The sequence below is a fragment of the Choloepus didactylus genome, chromosome X (genome assembly GCF_015220235.1).
Source record: "Choloepus didactylus isolate mChoDid1 chromosome X, mChoDid1.pri, whole genome shotgun sequence".
Classification (NCBI taxonomy): Eukaryota; Metazoa; Chordata; class Mammalia; order Pilosa; family Megalonychidae; genus Choloepus; species Choloepus didactylus.
The window spans coordinates 191,376,960-191,402,362 of record NC_051334.1 but is presented as its reverse complement, the minus strand read 5'-3'; the positions used below and the strand labels follow the sequence as shown (position 1 = coordinate 191,402,362).

The 25,403-nt window shown below is 39.4% G+C and overlaps 1 protein-coding gene across 7 annotated transcripts in view; it reads left to right on the top strand.

Annotated features, from left to right (window-relative positions):
• MTM1 (myotubularin 1) overlaps window positions 1-21,842 on the top strand; it is a 141,141-nt gene extending 119,299 nt beyond the window's left edge. For 6 of the 7 annotated variants that reach the window (XM_037821227.1, XM_037821230.1, XM_037821232.1 and 3 more), the window contains 2 exons: window positions 15,832-16,008; window positions 20,015-21,841. In XM_037821227.1, the coding sequence (XP_037677155.1) occupies window positions 15,832-16,008; window positions 20,015-20,182 (345 nt within the window). In that variant the 3' untranslated portion in view covers window positions 20,183-21,841. Of the gene's footprint in view, window positions 1-15,831; window positions 16,009-20,014 lie in introns of all 7 variants that reach the window. The other variant, XM_037821233.1, reaches the window with a different exon arrangement.
• Window positions 21,843-25,403: the final 3,561 nt, after the last annotated feature.

The window sequence follows — 25,403 nt, the reverse complement described above, 5'->3', positions numbered from 1 at the left end:
GGAAATAAATAAAAGGCAGAAGGTCATAAAATTCACAAACATATGGAGGCTAAACAACACCCTCTTAGAAAACCAGTGGGTAAAGGAAGAAATTACAAGAGAAATTAGTAAATACATCGAGGCAAATGACAATGAAAACACAACTTATCAAAACTTATGGGATGCAGCAAAGGCGGTGCTGAGAGGGAAATTTATTGCCCTAAATGCCTATATTAAAAGAGAAGAGAGAGCAAAAATTGAAGAGTTAACTGCTCACCTGGAGGAATTAGAGAAAGAACAACAAACTAACCCCAAAGCAAGCAGAAGGGAAGAAATAACAAAGATTAGAGCAGAAATAAATGCAATTGAGAACAGGAAAACAATAGAGAGAATCAACAAAACCAGAAGTTGGTTCTTTGAGAAAATCAATAAAATCGATGGACCACTGGCTAGGCTAACAAAAAAAAAAGAGAGAGCAGATGCAAATAAATGCAATCAGAAATGGGAAAGGAAATATAACTACCGACCCTGCAAAAATTAAGGAGATAATGAGAAGATACTATGAGCAACTATATGCTAATAAACTAGACAACTTAGATGAAATGGACAACTTCCTAGAAAAGCATAAACAACCAACATTAACTCAAGAAGAAATAGATGACCTCAACAAACCAATCACAAGTAAAGAGATTGAGTCAGTCATCAAAAAGCTCCCAAAAAGGAAAAGCCCAGGACCAGATGGTTTCACATGTGAATTCTACCAAGCATTCAAGAACGAATTAGTACCAATCCTGCTCAATCTCTTCAAAAAAATTGAAGAAGAGGGAAAGCTACCTAACTCTTTCTATGAAGCCATCATCACCCTAATACCAAAACCAAGGAAAGATACTACAAAAAAAGAAAATTATAGACCAATTTCTTTAATGAATATAGATGCAAAAATCCTCAACAAAATACTCGCAAATCGAATCCAGCAGCACATTAAAAGAATTATACACCACGACCAGGTGGGATTTATTCCAGGTATGCAAGGCTGGTTCAACACAAGAAAATCAATTAATGTAATACACCACATCAATAAATCAAAGCAGAAGAACCACATGATCATCTCGATTGATGCAGAAAAGGCATTTGACAAAATTCAACATCGTTTCCTGATGAAAACACTTCAAAGGATAGGAATAGAAGGGAACTTTTTCAATATGATAAAGGCAATATATGAAAAACCCACAGCTAACATCACACTCAATGGGGAGAGACTGAAAGCTTTTCCTCTAAGATCAGGAACAAGACAGGGATGCCCACTATCACCATTGTTATTCAACATTGTGCTGGAAGTTCTAGCTAGAGCAATTAGGCAAGAAAAAGAAATAAAAGGCATCCAAATTGGAGAGGAAGAAGTAAAACTTTCACTATTTGCAGATGACATGATTCTATATGTAGGAAATCCAGAAAAATCTACAGCAAAGCTACTAGAACTAGTCAATGAATACAGCAAAGTAGCAGGCTACAAGATCAACACGCAAAAATCTGTAGTGTTCCTATACACAAGTAATGTGCAACAAGAGGAGGAAATCAAGAAAAAAATCCCATTTACAGTAGCAACCAAAAGAATCAAGTATTTAGGAATAAAATTAACCAAGGACACAAAAGACCTTTACATAGAAAACTATAAGAAACTGCTAAAAGAAATTGAACAAGACCTGAAAAAATGGAAGAACATACCATGTTCATGGATTGGAAGACTAAATATAGTTAAGATGGCAATTTTACCTAAACTGATTTACAGATTCAATGCAATACCAATTCAAATCCCAACAACTTACTTTACAGAAATAGAAAAACCAATAACTAAATTTATTTGGAAGGGTAAGGTGCCCCGAATAGCCAAAAATGTCTTGAGAAAGAGGAATGAAGTGGGACGTCTCACACTACCTGACTTTGAAGCATATTACAAAGCTACAGTGCTCAAAACAGCATGGTACTGGCATAAGGACAGATATACTGATCAATGGAATCGAATTGAGTGTTCAGAAGTAGACCCTCACATCTATGGAAAACTGATCTTTGATAAGGCAGTGAAGCCGAAGCAACTGGGAAAGAGCAGCCTGTTCAATAAATGGTGTTTGGAGAACTGGATATCCATTTCCAAAAGAATGAAAGAGGATGTCCATCTCACACCTTATACCAAAATTAACTCAAAGTGGATCAAAGACCTAAACATTAGCACCAAGACCATAAAACTCTTATAAGAAAATGTAGGGCAATATCTTAAAGATCTTGTGAAAGGAGGTGGTTTCTTAGACCTCACACCTGAGGCACGAGCAACCAAAGAACAAATAGACAAATGGGATCTCCTCAAAATTAAACACTTTTGTACATCAAAGACTTTGTCAGAAAAGTAAAAAGGCAACCTACACAATGGGAGATGATATTTGGAAACCACATATCAGATAAGGGTCTAATATCACGAATATATAAAGGAATCCTGCATCTCAATAACAGAAAGACAAACAATCCAATTAAAAAATGGGCAAAAGACATGAACAGACATTTTTCTGAAGAGGAAATACAAATGGCTCAAAAGCATATGAAAAAATGCTCAACTTCACTGGCTGTTAAGGAAATGCAAATCAAAACCACAATGAGATATCATCTCACACCTACCAGAATGGCCATTATCCAAAAAAACAGAAAATGACAAGTGCTGGAGAGGATGTGGAGAAAGAGGCACACTTATTCATTGTTGGTGGGAATGTAGAATGGTGCAACCACTCTGGAAGACAGTATGGAGGTTCCTCAGGAAGCTAAATATAGATTTGCCATATGACCCAGCTATTCCATTGCTGGGTATATACTCAGAGGAACTGAAACTTAAGACACAAACAGACATCTGTAAACCAATGTTTATTGCAGCATTATTCACAATTGCCAAGAGATGGAAACAGCCCAAATGTCCATCAAAGGACGAGTGGATAAACAAACTGTGGTATATACACATGATGGAATATTATGCAGCTGTAAGACAGAACAAAGATATGGATCATGTAATAATGTGGATGAACCTTGAGGACATTATGTTGAGTGAAGTTAGCCAGAAACAAAAGGACAGATTCTGTATGGTCTCACTAATATGAACAGACATTAATGAACAAACTTTGGGAGTTAAAAGCTGACAACACAGGCGACCAGGAGATAGGAAGAGGGCAGAGATCAGCCATTTGATGCTGAAGGACTACAGAATGTTTAGGATTGATTGCATAGATCCAGAAATAGATAGCATAATACTGTGTGATGGTAGCACGGTATTGTGAGTACACTGAACAAAGATGTCTGTGAATAAAGCTGAAAGAGGTGGGATAGGAGAATGTATGACAGCAGAGGTAAAGATAGATGATAAAGACTGGGACTGTATAACGTGGCAAAAACTGGAGTGGCCAATGACTGTTACTAAATATACAAATATAAAAATGTTTTTGCATGTGGGAAAGCAAATGAATGTCAACCATGTAGAAATTTGAAAAAGGGATGGTATTCAGGAAAAAACATAATCAATGCAAACTGGAGTCTATGGTCAACAGTAACATTGTAATATACCTCCATTAAATGTAACAAAGGCAATATGCCAATGCTAAATGTATATGAGAGGGGGATATAGGGGAGTAATATGGGATTCTTGGTAGTGGTGTTATTTGCTGTCCTTAGTAGTATATTGTATTGTATGACATGTTATTTTTCTTTTTATCATTTTTTCTTATTGCTAAAAAAAAAACAAAACAACTTTTCTTGTAGTAATCAGTATGTTCAAGTGCTGATTGTGGTGATAAATGTACAACTTTATGATGATACCATGAACAACTGATTGTACACTGTGGATAAATGTATGGTATGTGAATATAACTCTATAAAATTGTAGGAAAATATAAAAAAAAAAAGAATTCTTGGCTAGCATTTTTTCTGTTTCAGAATCTTAAATATGCCATACCACTGCCTTCTTGCCTCTATGGTGTCCTCTGAGTTGTCAGTACTTAGTCTTATGTTGTTTCCCTTGTATGTGGTGATTCACTTTTCTCTTGCTGCTTTCAGAACTTTCTCCTTCTCTTCAGCATTTGTCAAGCTAATCAGTATATGTCTCAGAGTTGCTTTATTTGGATTTATTCTATTTGGAGTTCATTGGGCATCTCTGATTTGCATATTTATGTCATTTAGAAGGTTTGGGAAGTTTTCCCCCACTATGTCTTGAACCACTCTTCCTAGCCCTTTACCTCTCTTTTCTCCTTCTGGGACATCAATGATTCTTATATTTGTTCGCTTCATTGTTTCCATCATTTCCCTGTGATCCATTTCTAATTTTATTATTTTTTTCACCATTCTTTTGTGCATTCTCATTCAATTGCATTATCCTCTAGGTCACCTGTTCTGTCTTCTGCCTCTTCAAATCTGCTGTTGTGTGTCTCTAGTATATTTTTAATTTGAGCCACAATGTCTTTTATTTCCATAAGATCTGCTCTTTTTTATTTACTCAAATTCTTCTTTATGCTCTTCCGGAGTCTTCTTGATGTCCTTTATGTCTTTAACCATCTTGTTGAAATTGTTATGGAGATTTTTGTGGGTACGTTTTTAATTGCTCCAAATTTTATATCTCTTCAACATTTTAATTTTTTCCTTTGGCTTGTCCATGTCTTCTAGATTCTTCAAATGCTTTATGATTTTCTGTTGGTTTTGTGGAATTTGCTTGTCTTATAAGGTTATTTTGGGAAAGGAAGGACTATTTGAGCATTTATATATAATTTGGCAGAACTAGAGCTTGTTAGATTGCAGTTTCCCTGTCCTACCAGCAGGTGCTGGTGTTGAGCTGGCTTTTACTCTCAAGCTGGCCTTCCCCAAACTTCTCCTGGGCATTGGGTTGGGTCCAAACTGGGTCAGGAACCAATCAGTACACCAGTTCTCCGTGTGCACTGGGGACCGCCTGCCCTGGGGCTGTGTCATGGGCCCTGAGCACCTAGGCAGGGAGTCCACTCAAGTGCACTCTCTTGATTAAATGTGCCCCACTCCTTGCCTGCTGTGCACCCGCGAGTCTCTGGGGAATGAGAGGGGCTCCTGCTCGCTGGTATGGCACCCTCTCCTATCCCCGCTTCTTGCTGTTGCACTCCCTGGACTTCCGTGGGGGGAGAATAAATGCTGCCTCCCATGTTCCTTCACAGGAGCTCCCAGCCATATGGCTGTGGAGGATCACCTCCCCAGCTAACTGCCAAGGGAGTGCATGGGAGTGGAGAGCCTCTGCTCACTCCCTTGCTTGGAGGTTGTCTTGCTGCTGCTGGCCTGGGAGGTGATCCCAACCTGAACAAACTCAACCCATCCCTTGAGGTGTTGTCTCTCTGCATTTTTGTCCATGTCCCCTCCCCATACTGTGGGGGACCCTCTATGGCCAGTGTGCCAGTTTGAATGTATTATGTCCCCCAAAATGCCATTATCTTTGATCAGTCTTTTGTGGGCAGATATTTTAGTGGTGATGAGATTGTAATTCCTTGATTGTTTCCATGGAGACGCGACCCACCCAACTGTAGGTGATAACTCTGATTGGATAATTTTCATGGAGGTGTGACCCTGCCCATTAGCTTGGGCCTTGATTAGTTTACTGGAGCACTATATAACCTCAGACAGAAGGAGCGAGCTTGCTACAGCCAAGAGGGACACTTTGAAGTATGCACAGGAACTGAGAGAGGAGCTGCAGATGAGAGACAATTTGAAGATGGCCGTTGAAAGCAGACTTTTGCTCCAGAGAAGCTAAGAGAGGACTAATGCCCCAAGAGCAACATTTTGGAGAATGCCATTTTGAAACACAATCTGGGAGCAAGCAGACGCCAGCCATGTGCCTTCTGAGCTAACAGAGGTTTTCCAGACACCATTGGCCATCCTCCAGTGAAGGTACCCAATTGTTGATGCAGTACCTCGGATACTTTATGACCTTAAGACTGTAACTGTGTAACCAAATAAATCCCCTTTATAAAAGTCAATCCATTTCTGGTGTTTTGCATCCCGGCAGCATTAGCGAACCAGAACAGCTGGTCACACTCCGAAACTGTGGTCCCAGCCGTCCTCTAGCCCCTCCTTAGTTTCTTTAATGGAAGGGAAGCTCGTTCTGCCTCACTTACTCCATTTTCCCCAACTGATTTTTGACAAGAGTGCCAGGTCCACTCAATGGGAAAAGAACAGTCTCCTCAATAAATTTTGCTGGGAAAACTGAACATCCATATGCAAAAAAAAAAAATGAAGTTGTTCCCTGATCTCATACCAAAATCAACTCAAAGTCCATCAACAACTTCGGCATCTTGGATCTCTTGATGTAGTAGTGTAAGACCAGTCAAATCTTCTAAGAAGAAATGTGAAGAATTAAACACCTTTGCTAGGAAATTAAATCCTTCTCATTCATATTGATCAAGAACTTTGGAAGAACAAGCTGTACATTTGTCAAATGCTTGGCTGACAGGAAGGACATTTTCAAACCATGACAAAAATCCCCATATCTGTGGTTTCCTGGCTCCTTTCCCACTCATCACTCCCAGGCCCCAAAAAGGTCGAAAGTAGGTTGAGTTGAAATCCTTATCATCAAACATGACTGAAGCAGTGTGTTGTAGTTTTGAGTTCAGCTAACAGGGCCCTGTAAGATCAGGCCTCACCAGGAGGAGCAAAAACGCTCCAAAAAAGATGCTATCATTACTTTTTATACATTTGCATTTTAGAACCTGTAAGAAGTAAAAAGTGGAGTTACATACCAAAAGCTATAATGCAATAGTACTGGCATTTATACCAATATTTACCACAAGTCTTTGTTTCTTTAGGCTGCTTCAATATACTGTTTGGTGTTATGGTGGTTTGGAACTGTAGGTACCCCAGAAAATCATGTTCTTAAAGCTAATCCATTCCTGTGAGTGTAAACCTATTGTAAGTATGTTTTTACGAGGTTACTTCAGTTAAGGTGTGGCACAGCATGGGTCTTAATCCTCTTCCTGGAGTCCTTTACAAACGGGATGAATACAGAGAGAGAGAAAAGGCCACAGAAGCAAGAAGCTGAAAGCAATGAAGCCTGGAAGAGAAGGGAGAGAACAACAGACCTGCCATGTGCCTTGCCATGTGACAGAGGAGTCCAAGATTGTCAGCAGCCTGTCTTCAGGGAGAAAGCATCATCTTAATGATTTTCTAATTTGAACATTTTCCTGGCCTCAATACTGTAAGCTTGTAAGCTAATAAATTCCTATTGTTAAAAGCCAGTCCATTTCATGGTATATTGCTTTCAGCAGCCTAGCAAACTAAAACAGTTGTCCTTTCCTTTCAGTCTGAAAAACTCCCTTTCCCATTGCTTTTATGGAAGGTCTAGTGGTGACAAACTCCCTCTGCTTTTGTTTATCTGAAATGTCTTAATCTCTCCCTCATTTTTGAAAGACAGTCTTGCTGGATGTAAAATTCTTAGCTGGCAGCATTTTCTTTCAACACTTCAAATATTTTGTCCCACTGCCCTCTTGCCTCCATGGTATCTCATGAGAAATTGGTACTTAATCTTCTTGGGGCTCCCTTGTACATAATGCATTGCTTTACTTTTGCAGCTTTTTTTTTTGTCCTTGTCTTTGGCACTTGACAGTTTGACTACAGTGTGTCTGGGCATGGTTCTCTTTGAGTTTATCCTGTATGGACTTCATTGGTCTTCTCGAATGTACATATTCATGTCTGTCTTTAAATTTGGGAAGTTTTCTACCATTATTTCTTTGACTATTCCTTCTGCCCATCTCTCTCTTTCTTCTCCTTCTGGGACTCCCATAATGAGTATGTTGGTATACTTCATGGTGTCCTACAGGTTTCTTAGGCTCTGTTCACTTTTTTTCACTCATTTTTCTTTCTACTCCTCAGCCTGAATCATTTCAGTTGTCTTGTCATTGACTTCACTGATTCATTCTTCTGCCAACTCCACTCTGCTGTTGAAACCTACAGGATTTTTCATTTCAGTTATTGTGATTTTCGACTCCAGTATTTCTGTTTGGTTCCTTTTAAAAATTTCTCTCTTTCTTGAGATTCCCTTATTGTTCATTCATTGTTTTCCCAGTATCCTTTAGTTCTTCTCCTGTTTTCCTTTATCTCCATGAGCATACTGAGGATCATTTTTTTAAAAGTCTTTGTCTGGAGTGTCCATGTCTTCTTTGTTTATGGTTTCTGAATTTTTATTTTGTTCCTTTGGATGGGCCATCATTTCCTGATTCTTTGTTTGTGTTGTCATCTTTTTTTGCATACTATACTTTTTATTATTGTTAAGTGTTAACTCTGGGATTTGGTTCCTGACCTGTCTGTTCCTTAAAATTGTATCCAGCTAGTCATATGACAGAGATTTCCTTCAGTGCCAAAAGCTAACAAAAACAAACAAATGCAAAAAAACAACCTTCACAATCTTTGCCTATTGGCTCTGCATTGGCTGGTGCTCTCCTTCAAAGTTCAGCCCTCATATCACAACAGCCTGAGGTAAATGTGAAGTGCAGGGTCCTCTCTGTCTTTTCTGAGCCTGCTTCTTGTCCTGGGCTTGTGTTCCCTCATGGCCTTAGGAATTCTCCTGTTTATAGGACTCTGAATGTTCCCTCTCGTTCTGTAAGATAGATTTTAACCCCCTCCCAGGTGTTCAGTTGTATGTCTTAAAGCAGGTATTCTTTTGCCCTGGGCTGCTTTGACTTAATCTTTTCTTACATTAACTTAGCTGTCTGAAAGCTGTTCCTACCTGCAGGGCAAGTTCTGGGAGGATGAACTAGAGAAGCGTTTCCTGGTTCAGTCTTTGAGGCTGCCACCCAGTAGACTGACAACATACAGACACCTCAGCATGCTCAATGGGGGCGGGGGTGGGGGTAAGGGCCAGCAAGTTTACTGCAACTTCGCCTACCATTTCTTAATGCTGCATTTTCTTGATTTGGCACTCACCCAGTGACTGCAATCCTTTAACTGTTTATGAAGTTCTGAGTAAGCTGCATCTGCCAGATTTTGCCGTCTGTTCAAAGATTCTGTGGGGGAATGACACCCTGGAGCATCTTACTTTACCATCTTGGTCGACTGGAAGTCAAGTTCCTCATTTTTTACCCCAAGCCTGGGCATTTTCACTTCCACCAATGTTTATTGAATGTCTAGTTTTTACCAGAGGTGTTACAAAGATGTAAGATACTGACCTTGCCCGCAGGGAGTTTTAGCAGGAATGACTTTAAGGGTATGCAAGGCACCCTCCCAAAGCTCCATAATAATTTCAGCAAAGGGAATTTTTTAAAGGCCTAAACCACAAGTACAGGGAAAATGAGAAAGGAGACCCAACCACAAAATTTTGGAAGCTATAAAGCAGGCAGATGAGTGCTAAATAACTTATCTTGAGAAAAGCAGATTTCAAACCAGCAGTGGGGAAAGCCAAGAACCAACCCAGACTTCCTCACAAGAACCCCAGATGACTCAGGGATGAATTACACCAGGTACCCGGTTCAAAGAGAGAAGGTAAAGTAAGTTGAAAGTCTATTTGGAATAAGCAGTTAGATGTTACATATCCCCTCAACCCTTTCTGCAGCTGGGGACACTGACAGAAGACTGGAGGTTTCCTCTCTGGTGAGGTAAAAGTGAGTTTCCGGTCTAGGGACCTTACTTTCATGAGGGGCATGAGGTGAATGGAAAAGGGAGGGCTCTTCCCCTACTTGACAGCCAGTACTCTGGCACCAGGTCCTTGTGTTTGAGGCAGGAGCCTGAATGAATTATTATCTCTGGGGGAAACTGCCTTGCCCAAACAGAAGGACCTAAAGATACCAACCCCTCAGTTTCCCCTACTGTGGAGCCCACAGTTGACCAGCCTCATAGCTCAGAGTTCCCAGTCAGCTCTAATCCTCCACTCCTAAATAAGACCAGATAATCAAGTGGGAGAAAAAGCATCTTGGAGGAAATAGGTACAATGTAGGGAGGGGGAAAACAGACAAGAAGTTATCATCTGAAATGTAATATCCTGGGAAAGATAAGAAAATCTGTTGGTACCATGAAATAAGAACAGTTTGCTATTGAGAAAGCATGGTATTGGCAGAAATGAAGAACTCACCAGAAGAGGTGGAATATAGAGTTGAAGAAATCTCCCATAAAGTAGAGCATAAAAGTAGAGATAGAAAATAGAGAAAATATAAGAAAATTAGAAAATAGAGAAAATGTGAGAAAATTAGAAGACCAGTCCTGGAGACCCAATGTCCAAATAATAGGAGTTCCAGATAGAAGAGGAAATCAGAGAGCAGAAAATTTTTTAAAAATAATAATTTGAAAGACTTGTCCCGGAATTGAAAATGTGAGTTGCCACATTGAAAGGCCCATGAAATGCCAAGCTTGGTGAAAGAAAATAGACCCATACTAAGGCACAGCCTTGTGAAATTTCACACCACCAGAGACAAATAAAAGATCCCACAGCATACAAAGAACTAAAAGAATGGGTTATTTGCAAAGAAATAGAAATTAGAAAGCCTTTGGATTCTTCAGCAACACCATTGGAAGCTAGAAGTCTGTAGAACATTGCCCTCAGAAACCTAAAGGAAAGTAATGTCAACCTAGAATTCTGTAGCCACAAAACTGTCAACCAAATGTGAGGGTAGAATAAAGATCTTTTTAGACATGAATGTTCTCAAGAAGAGTTTCTGTTGCACACACCCTTACTCAGGAAGCTACCGGAGTATGCGCTGTGAGAAAACAAGAAAGAAGACTACATGGAATTCAGGAAACAGGAACTCCAGCACCAGAGAGAGGCAGGGGTGGCCAGTACAGATCGGAGCTCCTCTGAGGGTGAAACTGACAGGGTGCCCGATGGGCCTAAGGGTTTTGAGAGCTTAACATTAGAGGAAAAATTGGGGGTTGGATTAATAAGTGCCAACAAAAATAATAATTGTTAAACTGAGGGGAAACAAAAAATTGAGTAGGTAAAGAAGAAAAATTACCATGTATTAACTACATGGCTCAGCTGTGAATATCATTTGCTTAATCATAGGAATCTAAATGCTAAATATTGATTGAATCAAAGTTATGCTAAGCCTTGGGAGTATGAGGCAGGATAGAAAGTGTGGGAACGTATGGCAGGAACGGAGGAGGAAAGAGATACATTCTCATGGCAGTGTTAATAGCTCTGGCCTACAAGTGAAAGCCAAGAAATAGCAATGAAAGCATGTTTTGTAGAGATATGGAAGTAAGTACAAAACAAATCAAAAGAATCAAACACAGTTGCTTCTGGGGAGAGAAGTGAGGGACTGTTTTTTTTGTCTTAACATTGTCAAACTATTTGACTTTTTAAACTATAGTTTAAAAACAAGCATGCAAATAAATACATGGCAATAAAGATTGTATCATCAGGAAGGTATGAATGAAGTATTAGGTAGTTTCAAACCAAGGCAAAATGTCTCATTATTATTGTTCACATTAATGAAATACATGTGTTGAAGAAATTTCTTGAGTTACTTATGTCACTACATTCTGTTTAATTTCCAGCTTTAATACCAGAATGATCTTTTCTTATTGCAGTCATTATTGGGAAGTTTCAGAATATGCCTTCAGTAATTTCTAATACTTGTATTTCTATTTCCTAAGCTTTGGTTTGTCCATAGTTTATGGTCAAAATTTGGTAAAGGGTATAATTAAAAACAGGAACTATGTTTGCAACTTTACTGTAAATCTAAAATTATTTCCAAATAAAAAGTTTAAAAAAGTGAAAATGTGAATATCTTTGAGATGATGGACACCTTTATCCAGATGTTTTCAAATGGATAAACTATATATCATTGGCCTGATATATATTTAAACATCTGAATGATTAATTAAAATAACTTTTTTCTAGATGTCTACTGTCAAGTAGATACAAGTTAAGATTTTGTGCTTCTAACAAATATAAAATTGAAAAAAAATAGGTGTGATTTCATGATGAAAAATTTTTATCTACTGAATTAAAAGAGCATAGTGGGATGAACCGGAACAAATGTATGACACTGTAACTAGAAGTTAATAATAGAGGGGCATATAGGGAGAAAATATATACCTATTGCAAACTATATACTACAGTTAGTACTATTTCAACGTTCTTTCATCAACAGTAACAAATGTACTATACCAATACATGAGTCAACAATGGAGGGGGGATGGTTAGGGGTATGGGAGGATTTGAGTTTCCTTTCTTTGTCTTTATTTCTTTTCTGGAGTAATGAAAATGTTCTAAAAATTGAAAAAAACTAATTGTGGTGATGGATATACAGCTGTATGATGGTACCAGGGGCAACTGATTGTACACTTTGGATCTTTGGATAATTGTATGGTATCTGAACAGTCTCAATTAAAAAAATTACCATAAAAAAAGAGCATAGTGGGTCATAAGGATGGAGGAGTAAGATGTTTTGGTGTATATCCCCCACTTAGAAACACACAACTAAAGGGTAGAAACAATTTTCTCAAAACTCTGGAAGACTATCGAGACTAGAAAACAACTCAACTAATGCTGAATTAGAGAAAAGAAAACACCTACAAATGACAGGAGATCAGTGGGACAAATTTATTGGTCTGGGCTCCTCGCCTGTACTTGGATCCACGTGGCAGTTTGTGTGACTCAAAGCAATGACTGGGTGGCCCAGGCACATTCAAGTGTGGGTCCTTGAAGCCCAGTCTACCCACAGCAGCAGCTGGGTGCCCCCCCCCCCCACACACACACACAGTGGCAGTTTAGGGCCCACGTGCAATACCTGGTCTCAGTCCCTGGGGCCTGATTACTGGTGCACCTAAATGAAAATATTGGATTCTTTGTCTGTCGACCCCAACTGGCTCCAGGGAAGACAGACTCAGGATGTGGGTCTGGGTCCCTACGCCAGAAGTTACTAGGGGCAGAAAAGTGGTAAAGAAAGGGGGACTTGAGCTGCAGAACCACTGTACGGACCTGGGGCTGAAAGCTGGAATGAAAAGGCAGACCAGAGTGCGGGAGTGGAGCTGAGCTGCATGCAGCTGACAGGGAGGAAAAACTGAAATAGAAACTGCACAGTCCAGGGCCCTGGAAGAAAAAACTGGGGAGGTGAACTTTCTTGGAAAAGAAACAGTCACACATACTGGGGAGTTTTTGAAAGTTACCACACATGCCCAGGGCAAGACACAGGCTCAGACAGACCTAAGAAGAAGTGAACTGTTAATACAGGCTGTTCTAGAGATTCAGTATAAACTCGGCTAAGCATTGAAGAAGAGCCCCAACACAGTGAATCTACACTAAAATCTTAGGAGGGGGAATCTGACTTCCTGAGTTAGCACATCAAGTAATCTAATGCCCAGACTTCAACAAAAGATCACAAGACATACAAAGAAGGAGGAAGAGATGGCCCATTCAAAGGAGCAAAATAAAACAACAGAGGAAGCACAGACATTAGAACAACTAATCAAAGATGTTGTCAACTCTCCTAAATCAGTTCAATGAACTAAAGGAAAACATGGACATAGAACTAAAGGAAATCAGGAAGGTGGTGCATGAACCAAAGGAGGAATTAGAAATTTTAAAAAGTAACCAAACAGAACTTTGGGGGATGAAAAACTCAATAACAGAGATTAAAACTACACTAGAGGTGTTCAACAGCCAATTTGAACAGGCAGAAGAAGGATTCAATGAACTAACAGATGAGATGATTGAAACCATTCAATCTGAAGAGCAGATAGGAAAAAGAATGAACAAAGGTGAGCAGAGCCCAAGGGACTTATGGGACAACATGGAGCACACCAACATATGTATTATGGGAGTCCCAGAAGGAGGAAGAGAAAGAGAAAGAGAAAGCAGCAGAAACAGTCTATGAAAAAATAATGGCCAAAATCTTCCTCAAATTGACAAAAGACATGAATAGACACATCCAAAAGGCCCAATGAACTCCAAACAGGATCGATCCAAATAGACCTACTCCAAAACATAATTGTAAAAAATGTCTAATGTCAAAGATAAAGAGAGAATTCTGAAAGCAGCAAGAGAAGATACTCGTTACATACAAAGGATCAGTGAAAGGATGGAAGAAGATATTCCTGGCAAATAGAACCATATGAGAGCAGGGATGGCTGCACTAATGTCAGATCAAATAGATTTTAAGTCAAAAGCTATAGCAAGAGGCAAGGATGCTATAGAAGAAATAACAATTATAAGCATATAGGCACCTAATTACAGAACCCTGAAATGCACAAGGCAAAATTGACAAAATTGAACTTAGAGCACAGTCCTACAATAATAGTTGGAGACTTCAGTCCACCACTTTCAGTAATGAATACATTTAGGTAGAAGATCAATAAGGAAACAGAGGGCTTGACAATACTATAAATGAATTAGACCTAACAAACACACAGAAAACTCCACCCAACAAGAGCAGAATAAACATTCTTCTCAAGTGCATATGGATCATTCTCCAGAATAGACCACAGAAAATAATAAATGTTGGTAAGGATGCAGAGAAATAGGAGCCCTTATACATTGCTGGAGGCATTGTAAAATGGTGCAGCAACTGTGAAAATAAGTTTGGCAGTTCCTCAAAAAGCTGAAAATGGAATTACCATATGACCTGGCAATCCCACTTCTTGGTGTATACCTAAAAGAATTGAAAGCAGGGACTTGAACAAATATTTGTACACCAATGTTCAGAGCAGGATTATACACAATAGCCAAAAGGTGGAAGCAACCCAAGTGTTCATCAACAGATGAATGGAGAAACAAAATGTGGTCTATCCATTCAATGGAATATTATTCATCCATAAAAAGGAATGACGTTCTGATACATGCTACAACATGGATGAGCCTTAAAGACATCATCATGTTGAGTGAAATAAGCAGACACAAAAACAAATATGATATGATCTTGTTTATGTGAAATACCTAGAATAAGCAAATTCAAAGAGACAGATGGCAGATTACAGGTTACCAGGGACCAGGGGGGCTAAATGTGTGCAGAGTTTCTGTTTGAGGTGACAGAAAAGTTGGGGTGATGGATATCGGCGGTGGTAGGACAACATTGTAAATGTAATTACCACTACTAAATTGTACACTTGTAAGTGGCTAAAATGGAAAATTTTGAGTTTTATATATTTTAATACAATAAAAAGTAAAAAAGAAAAAGCTTAAGGGAAAGAAACTGGGGGGAGGGGGAGTCTGTTCTGACAGGTAGTAGGGGCAATTGTACCCAGCTGTAGGTATGAGAGGGTCTCCAGGCCGGAAAATAGATTGATCGCTATAGGGATGAAAGGAGGGACGCAGGCTTACTGTCTGATCTAAGCCAGGGTCTGTCCGAACTTGGGAGGGGGGCCCAGCCCTCTGGCCTTCTCTTGCTGCCACTACACTGGCTCTGCTCTTCCACTTCAATTCTAGTTACTACTTTAATGTCTTATTTCAAAGATCCATATATTTCCCATTAGGAGCTTTTTCACAACAGTTGAATTAATAATTTGTTGATTTGAACCATATTTTATCAAAAAAAATTAGAAACTGTAAAAAAAAAAAAAAAAACAAGCCTAGCGCCCCTCTGTTCATAAATGTTTTACCTATCCTGGAAGAGGCTTCTTGGGTCAGTGACATGCATTTAATGTCACTGCAACTTGTGCCTCACTCTTTGGGTAGAAATAATGGCTCTCAAACTAGGGCATTATCTATGCAGGTGTCAGTGGATGGCCTCCAAGCACTCACTGGCCCACGAAGCAGGTGAGCTACTACTATGGGTGTGAGGTAAATCTGTGTGACATGGCAGAGAGTGACATAGTTCAACATGATGCAGAATAGCTTGTGGATTCGTGTGTGTTTTGACTTACCACTTACCATTTTCTCTTTCTCTGTAGAAAGTTACAGAAAGAACTGTTTCTTTATGGTCCCTGATAAACAGTAATAAAGAAAAATATAAAAATCCCTTCTATACTAAAGAAATCAATCGAGTTTTATATCCAGTTGCCAGTATGCGTCACTTGGAACTTTGGGTCAATTACTACATTAGATGGAACCCCAGAATCAAGCAGCAAGTAAGTGAAATGGCACTGTTAAAAAACCATGATGTTGACCAATCTATCACTTCCGGGCTGAGACAATGCTATTGGGAGTGGTTTTTAAGAGGAGGGGAAAATATGTAACTAAAAAACACGTGTGAATTTGTTTTTAATTACCAAACCATTTGTTTTGATTGATGTTTAACTTGAATTCCACTATGAACCTGAATAATATAATTTTTTAAATTAAAATATAGGCTGATGTAAAGCTCTGGAAAATTTCTGAGTTTTGCTAGCCAAGGATTTCCTTTAATTACTTGAAGCTGTTACACATCCCATGTACAGCATTGGGAAAAATCTTTACATTGATCATATTTAGAAGATCCTTTCGGGGTAGGAAAATAGATTTTCCCCTTTTCTGGGTCAGGTGTCTGCACTAGGTCAGCTCATATCAGAGTTCTTACTGAGAATCTTTACTTAGTAAATGAAGATAATTGATCTGTCAGTGGATAGGAAATTCATGTGGCCATTTGTCAATTGAAAATGAAAGGAGTGATTTTGAGGCAAAAGGCTCCACATTTTATTAAAGAGACACACTTGGGCTTTCCATCCTCCCACCCCCACCCCATCCAAAAACAGCCTGTTTGGAAAGGCGTGGAACTGTCTCCATTTGGCCATTAGTTCTCAGCATTGTAAGTATCCAGCATTTGTGGTCTGCAGATTTGCAAAGGTCTGCATCTTTCTTGGAGGTTCGGATGGTCGCTTCCCTGTTCTCCCAGTCTGGTCTTGCATAAGTGTGTCCTCTAATCCCAGTAGAAAGAGTCCAGTTCCAGCGGTCCCCTGGCCAGACACCAGTCAGCAGACTCTTCTCCCTGGGGAAATGCCAGTTTCAAGCGGGCACTCCCATTTCAATGTCTCTGTCGCTTGCGTGAGAGGCTTTTGTAATTTAGTGATGGTCAAAATGTAGTATTCGTTTGGCAAGTGAGAGGTTCCAGGGCTGGAGAACATTCCCTCGTTTAGTTCGGAGTTTGAGAAGCAGCACATTGAGGGGATTTATTTAGCAGTAATTGTAGTGTTTGAAATATCAAGTAAAGAGTAAAGGAGAATTTTTCCAGGGTTCCAACTGCTCTGACAGAAAACACGTTTCTTTCCTAATTAAAAAATATTTTATAGATGAGCATAAATAAGCCTTTTTCTGTATTTATTATGGCTATTATTTTGCCCGTGGCAATTAGAAAGTGTCAACAATTTCTTTAAGGTTCTGTAATTTCCCCTCCCTCACCCATTTGTACTTGAAGAAAAATTCTTGAAAGTTAAGGAATTTGGAGCAATTCATTTCTAAATATATAAAGGTAATAGTAGTAACTGTTATAATGGTTGGATAGGAAAGCTCCTTCCCTGATTGTTTTTTTTTTACTCTGAGTCAGGAATGGGTGTCTATTAGGATCTGTTGAAATTGACTTTCTGGGCAGATCTTCCAACACACATATTTATGTGTCTCAGCACTGTGCACTTTTATCTCCCAAATGTGGGGTGTTCCATGCATTGAGTGCTGGGGGGACCCAGAGATTAAAAAGAGGCATTGTCCACCCACAGGGAGTTCCCAGACTGGTAGGGGAGCCCAGAAATGTAAGCCAGTGATCATCATGCAGGGGACAAATACTAAAACAGAAGTGTGAACTGAGGACATTAGATTGAAAAGATTTCCTGGTGGAGAACGTTATTTCATGCAGAGATAGATTAAAATCAAACCACATTAGACTTTTCTTATTATATAATGTATCCCTAGAAAGTTAAATTGTGGCCCACATGGATGTGGAACGAGACAAAAGTTTCAACGGCCCCTCCCCACTCTGAGAAGGGTGGCAAATGAAAATTTTCGGCTGACATTTGATGAGTGATCAACAAGAAGATTTGGCACTTTTGTTCAATATGAGGAAATTATTCATGCCCAAAGAACAAGTATAAATGGGTCGCATCATGAAGCAGAACAGGAACCGAGGCAAGAACCACTCCACTCCACAAAGCTCAACCAGGTTTACGGCGGACAGATCCAAATTTAGCAGAGTAGTAACTAAAGGATGAGGACAAGGTCCATCAGATATGAACAGGCTGACCTGTGTGCTGTATGTCGATTCTCCTTGAAAAATTGTAAGAAATATGCAGATGAACCATCATTTGAAGCCTCCAATACTTGCTAGTTAGCTGATTTGCCTTCTATCAGGCTGAGCTGGCACGTGCTTGGCTTCATAATTCTATTCCCAAGTGAGAAACTGAGGTATCATATTTAAAGTCACTGACTTTAAATTTTATTTCTCATTATTTTGCCTTCTTTAGGCTATCACAAATGGGCCCTTTTCTTCTGTTATATCCTCTGAATAGTTTTTGTTTATCTCTAGTCTGATAACTTCTTTATATTTTGTACCCAGTTACTTTTGACTGAATTATCTTTTTACTTCTATTTACCCTCCCGAGTTTTCTCATCATACACTCCCATCATCTGCAAGCATGCTCATTTTATCTCTTCTTTTTCCTTATCTAAGTGCTCTTTGCCAGGACATCAACAACTGATTCTAAAAGTCCAGTGAAAAAGGGAGGTTTTAAAAATCGCCAACACAGTTTTGGAGGAAAATATCAAGGAATAACTTACTCTACTATATACCAAGACTTATTTTTGAAATAAGAGTCTAGAAACAGACCCACATAGAGGTGGAAACTTGGTACAGTAAGAGGCCAGCAAATCAAACCGAACTCCTGATAGTCCCCCCAAACCTGCTCCTCCTGCCGTATCCCCAGTTGAGTTCCTGGCTCTGAACACCCCTGCCCACCTGCCCTCCCCGGCCACCACCCTCCTGGAGCTTCTGTAGCCTTCCAGCTGGACTCCCTTATAAAACAGACATCAGATCATACCCCTCGTGCACTCGGAGCTCTCCGGAAGCCTGCTCCCCTGACGCTGCACCAAAGCCCAAGTCCTTCCAATGGCCTCTGAGGCCTTCCATGACGCCACTCCTTACCGCTCTGATCTGACCAACGCTCTGCTTCAGCCCTACAGATACATGCTGTTTTATTCCCATTTCACAGCTAGGGAAACGGAGGCACCCAGAAGGTGAAGTGCCTTGGCCAAGGTCACTGAGCTGCTAAGCAGACCCAGGATTCACACCCAGGCTGGTGGGCATCAGAGCCACTGCTCTCAGCCATGTAGTAATGTGGGCAGGAAGCATTTGAAAAGATGGCCCATCAGAACAGTGAAAATCAAAACGATCGTAGATACCAGGTTATAGTCATCAAATTGGCAAATCAAAACTTCAGTCTTAGAATTCCAAGTGCTGATGAAGCCATGGGGCAATGGAAGCTTCCAGACATCACTAGTGGGAGCATGATGTGACATAACTGCCTCGAGGAGCAATTGGGTGACATCCAGGAAAGTTGAAGAGGCCCATACTCTACTCTCCCAGCAACACTCCTAGGAAAATTCCTGAGAGAAACACCCACACACATGCCTGGGGAGATATGTGTACAAGGATGTCAGCACAGTGTTGTGTGTAATCGTGAGGGCACTGGAAATAGCCACATATCCATCAGTGTGGAAATGGATGAATAAATTATGGTTCATTCATTCAGTGGAACTCAACAGGATAGAATTCGAAAAATGCCAGGTCAGAAGTGCAGATTGTTAAATACAGAATGATAGCGTCACTGTAAACTTTAACAACACATAAAACAATACTGTGTTTTGTTTCCGCACACTCCCTTATAGGAAATGTGTCACAAATCCACAGGGGAAGGCTACATGCCAAATTTGGGAGAGTGACATGTGTGACAAAATATGGACACTCGTTACTTCTTGGCAGTGCATGCCTGGGTGTTGGTTTTATTACTTCTTATGCTTTTCTGTATGGGTAAATGATGCCACACTGCAAAGACATTATGTGTGTGTGTTAAACCTCAATAAAAAGGTTTATGCATAAGGAAGAAGCAGCAGTAGATGTGTAGAGCGGGTGAGTTCTTGCAGTGGGAACTCACAGCTTCTGTTTCTCTCTAGCAGCCGAATCCAGTGGAGCAGCGCTACATGGAGCTCTTAGCTTTGCGTGACGAATATATCAAGCGGCTAGAGGAATTGCAGATCGCCAACTCCGCCAAGATTTCTGATCCCCCGACCTCACCTTCAAGTCCTTCCCAAATGATGCCCCATGTGCAGACTCACTTCTGAGAGGAAACCCTCACGCTGAGTTAGATCTCTGAATAAAGGAAATATTTGACTTTCATTTTGTGCTCCTGTACAAAGTAGATTAAAACATTTGTCTCCATGTAGAACTTGAACTAACATAATCTTAAACTCTTGAATATGTGCCTTCTATAATACATATTGCGAGAAAAATACAGTGTCCACACAGCAATCAGAAGAAAGCCAAGACGATGTTTTGGAAAATCCTGACACCATTAAAAAGCATAAAACTTAATTTGCCTTTTTAGAAGTACTATGCCTACAGTATGCATGTTGTGGGTTTAATTGAAACAGTATTTTAAATTAAAAGGGAAAGACATTTGTGAAGTGGATTTTCCCCAAGCTGTTTATAATTGTTGCTTTGAACTACCTAAAATGAATACAAATGTGAAAGATACGTTACTGCCAAGCCAAATTGAGCTCAGCTTCCTAAGCATTATGCAAAAGCAATGTGTTGAAATAATTGCCAAATTTCATACCATCATATGTGGTGATTTAATAAAGGAGAGATAGCTGTGTAGGTGGGTTTTGCGTTGTTTTGAAATTTTGGAGTACACAGTGTTTCCCCCGAACCTTCAAGAGAAGCATATTTTTATATTAAAAAAATTGATGGGGCCCAGTTAACTATGATTTGATTTTTTTAAACTTCGTCAGTTCTATTTTCTAATTCTTTGGTGAGCTTGCCCAAAATTCAGTCATTGGCAAGTTGTGGCACACCCCTTCGATGGCACTGGCGACAGATGGCACATTATGCATGAAAGTTTTCGCAAACGTTGCTCTAGTCAAACCAGCTTATCTACCAAAGTAGCCTTAACCATCTTGGATGTGTGAGCTGTTGCTAGAGCGTCATTCTTTGGAGTAAATGCCCCAGATGTACATTTGTTGAGCGTATTCTTTGAAGTATTATGTTTAATGTATTTCAATTGAAATGGTGTTGGGCACCCCTTTCCCCAAGTGTGCAAAAGAAAAAAAAAAACTGGTTCTACAAATTTTTACTTGAAGTACTGGGCAGTTTGCTTTTTCAGGTGTTTTGTTTTTATTTTATTTTGTTTTGTTTTTAGTATTAAATGAAGTTTTAAATGCAGAGTTCTATTTGGTATCTGAACTAACTCATTTAGTAAATATATTTGTAAAAGTTAAGGCTAGAGTTAAAAACAATGTGTTTTACAATGCTTTGTAAAGAACTATTTATAGCTAATATGGTTTTGTTTTCAATGACTTAAGAGAGATTAAATATATCTTTGTAAATTATTTTATGTCATAGCTTAATTGGTTTACCAAATAAGACATCTCAAATATAGTAGTATAATGTATGAATTTTGTAAGTATAAGAAACTTTATTAGACATTCTCTTGCTTTTTGTAAACACTGTAAATATTTCATAAATTAACAAATTGTCACTCCATGAAAAGAAAAATAGCTAATACTAATAGCTTAAAAGACTTTGTGAAATTTCATGAAAAAATTTTCATGGCAATAATGACTAAAGACCTGCTGTAATAAATATATTAACTAAAACCTAGCACTCTATTTTCAGGGATATGACTGCGTGTGTGTGTTTTAAATGAGCATGAAGCCCATCTTATTTTCTTCTCTTGGATAGACTTCATTTGCGTTTTACTCTATCTTACTAGCAATCTGATTAGGCTCTCCAGGAATCCCAACAGAATTTGTCATTTAAGTGTATTAACAATGCAGATTTTAAGAGTCTCAGCTGTACTAAAGTAAGGGCAGCTTCTGCACAAGTGCTGGGGGGAATATACACAAAGTTCAGGCTACGTGGAGAACACAGCAGTTAATTTTAAGGGAGGGTAAGACATTAGTTAAAGTAAGCCCTACTCAATGCTTCGTGAGGTAATAATTTAAAGAATCCTTCAAATTTGTTGCCAGTTGGCAATTACAGATTGCTATGTGCTTCCTAAGAATGCTAGCTAGTTACAGCAGTAAACTAAAATTGACCATTTTAAAAATCAGAATAGGACTCTTAAAAGATTATTTGTATTTTTTAAAACGATGAGGATTTGTGATAGTTTGCAAAGTTCTTTCCGGATGGTGTTCTATCGTTCCTGTTTTTCAACTGAGGAGAATGCCCTCGCTTCAGGGATTCACTGACAGGCCCTGAATCCTGAGGATTCAAAGTATTTGAACCCAAGTCAGCCTCTCTTCAGTTCCTACTGAATGAAGGAAAATAACCTCTTTTCCTGGGACAGCCCTTCAAATAATTCAGAATCGTGTGTGTGTGTGTATTTGTAGAGATCATATATATACATGTATAGATACATGAATGATATAACAGTTTTGTTCTAAATATAGTCAGAGCACTTTTAAAATTTACCCTTTTGCTTTTCTGGTAGGGATAGTACTCACAAGTTCCAAAAGTATTTGTTGACCACAGTGCCTTCCTCATAGAACAGATTGCTGGTGTCCGTCATTCATACACCTCTTGTGGCGATTGTCATCAGGCAGAAGCTGCTGTGCTGAGGGAGAGCTCTTAAAATCGGGGCATCTATTAGAGAGGATATGCCCCTTTGCCTGGAGGACAGAGCATTATTAGAGGTTGTCCAAGTGAAAGCTGGGAACTCCCGAGGGAAATAGGAAATGGCTGCAGCATGCAATCCCAAGAATGAATACTAGTCCATTTGCCGAGAAGTGTTACATGGCTGAAACAAATTATGGTCCTATTGTTCACTGCTTGTGTGTAGAAATACTACTGATTTTTGAGTGTTGACTTTGTACCCCACGACTTTACTGAATTCATTTAAGCTCTAGGAGCTTTGCTATGGGTTTTTCAGGATTTTCTGTATACAGGATCATGTCATCTGCAAATAGGGAAAGTTTTACTTCTTCCTTTCCAATTTGGATGCCTTTTATTTCTTTGTCTTGCCAGATTGCTCTGGCTAGAACTTCTAGCAAAATGTTGAATAATAGTGGTGACAGTGGGCTTCCTTGTCTTATTCCTGATCTTAGAGAGAAAACTTGCACTGTTTCACCACTGAGTATGATGTTAGCTGTGGGTTTTTTCATATATGCCCTTTATCATGTTGAGGAAGTTTCCTTAGACTCCTAGTGTTCTGAGTGTTTTTATCAAGAAAGGATGCTGGATTTTGTCAAATGCTTTTTCTGCATCGATTGAGATGATCTTGTGGTTTCTATCCTTGGTTCTGTTAACGTGGTGCATTACATTAATGGATTTTCTTATGTTGAACCACCCTTGCATACCAGGGATAAATCCCACTTGATTATGGTGTATAATTCTTGTGCTGTAGGCTTCAGTTTGCTGGTATTTTGTTGAGGATTTTTGCATCTATATTCACAGCAGTTTTTTTAATTAATGTCATTTCAACAAATACTCTGTCTGCTCTGATTCAGAACTAGACCAACTCTTGGGAAAACAAAAACGAATAGAAACAGTGGCGTCCTTCAAGGAGCTGCTGATCTCTGGGAAGACAGTCCAGGTAACCAGTAGTTCCCATGCAGGGTGCTACCTGCTATGATAGAGGCAAATGGAGGGCCTTTGGGCCAGGATGGGGAGGTCGGGGGGACTTCTTGAAAATGTTGTCAGAACGGAGTCTTGAAAGTTAAGTGGAAGCCCAGTCACATCCAATTTCAGGGAAATATACATTCAAAGCACAATAGATACTACCAGACACCCACATATTGATATGCAACCCTTAAAAGTCTGATGATACCAAGCACTGGTGAGGATGCAGGCCAACAGGAGCTCTCATACACTGCTTTGAAAAACCATTGGCATCGAAGAGATGCCTAGTCTATGGTCTCGCATCTCCACTCTTGGGTACAGAGAAATGAGAACTTCTATGGGCCTAAAGACCTGTACAAGAGAAGTCATGGCAGCAATGTGTGTAATAGCCAAAAGACTGGGAACAATGCAAATAGCCATCTACAGTAGAACAGAAAAATGTTGGCATAGTCTTGCAATGGAAAACTCCATGCCCAGGATAAATGATCAAACCACAGCTACATACAACACAGAGCAGTCTCATAAGCATAATGTTGATTAAAAGAAGTCAGACACAAAAGAATATATATATATATATATTATTCAATTTATTTAAATTCAAAAACAAGCCAAACTGAACTCTCGTTTAAGGGTGCATAGAGGGTAAAAAATAAAGAAAAGCAAAGGAACTGTCACAATCGAAGGGAACTGATGAGTACATTTCCGCCCAGTTGAAGGCAGGTAATCTATATATAGCCAACGAGGTCTAATACCAGGTATTGTTAAGCACTCAATAATGTTTAGTTAAATGAATGTATAAATTTATACCTCTTTTTATTAAAAATAAAAAATACCACAGTGACAACCTGTAAAATAATAATATTAGGGCAATGGCAAGACATACAAAGAGATCATGTAATTTGAATTTTTGTTGCAGTTGTACTTCCTGAAATTAGAACTTTCTTGGAGAGTCACATTTTTACATTTATATTCACATCTTCTAGCCCTTGTTTCAAGAGGAGGTACCTTGGGTTAGTAGAAAGAGCAGCAAGCACAGAGCTGAGATGTAGCTTTTAGTCCTGGTGTATGAATGGGTATTACTTTTCCTCATTGTGGCAAAATTGAGCATTTGAGCCAGGTGCTTTCCAAGATCCATTGCAACCCTACGATCCACTGTCGTCCTCCCTAACACGTGAATATTTGTCTTAGGTCAGGTTCCCTAGAAGCAGAGCCTGGGACAGAGATTTGAGGGTGTGTGATTTATTAAAGGATAAAGCCCATCTAGTGAATCTGCTCAGGGCTCAACATTGTCCACGGCAATATGGAAACTACATACTCCCATTCTGGCAAGCCATGAGCCAGTTTTCATACTTGGCATTAAATAATAATAGCTGACATTTGCATCGTGCTCATCATGTGCCAGGCACTGTTTAATATGTGCTTTACACATACTAAAATTCATTTAAGTTGTCACAACCATCTTACAAGTAATTGTATGATTATTATTGTCCCCTGGTACAGAGGAGGAAACTGAGGCACAGAGAAGTCATTTGCCCAAGGTTACTCAGATACGAGGTAGTGGAGCCCTTGCTGAACTTCGCCCTTCTGGCTTGGAGTCTATGCCCCAGTGTACCACTCTCTGCTGCCTTTCCAGAGGGCTCCTGATCCTGCCAGGTAAAGAGCTTTAGCATATCTTTCTTGTCCCTAAATAAACATATCTCCACTCCTCTGTTCACCACACTCTGA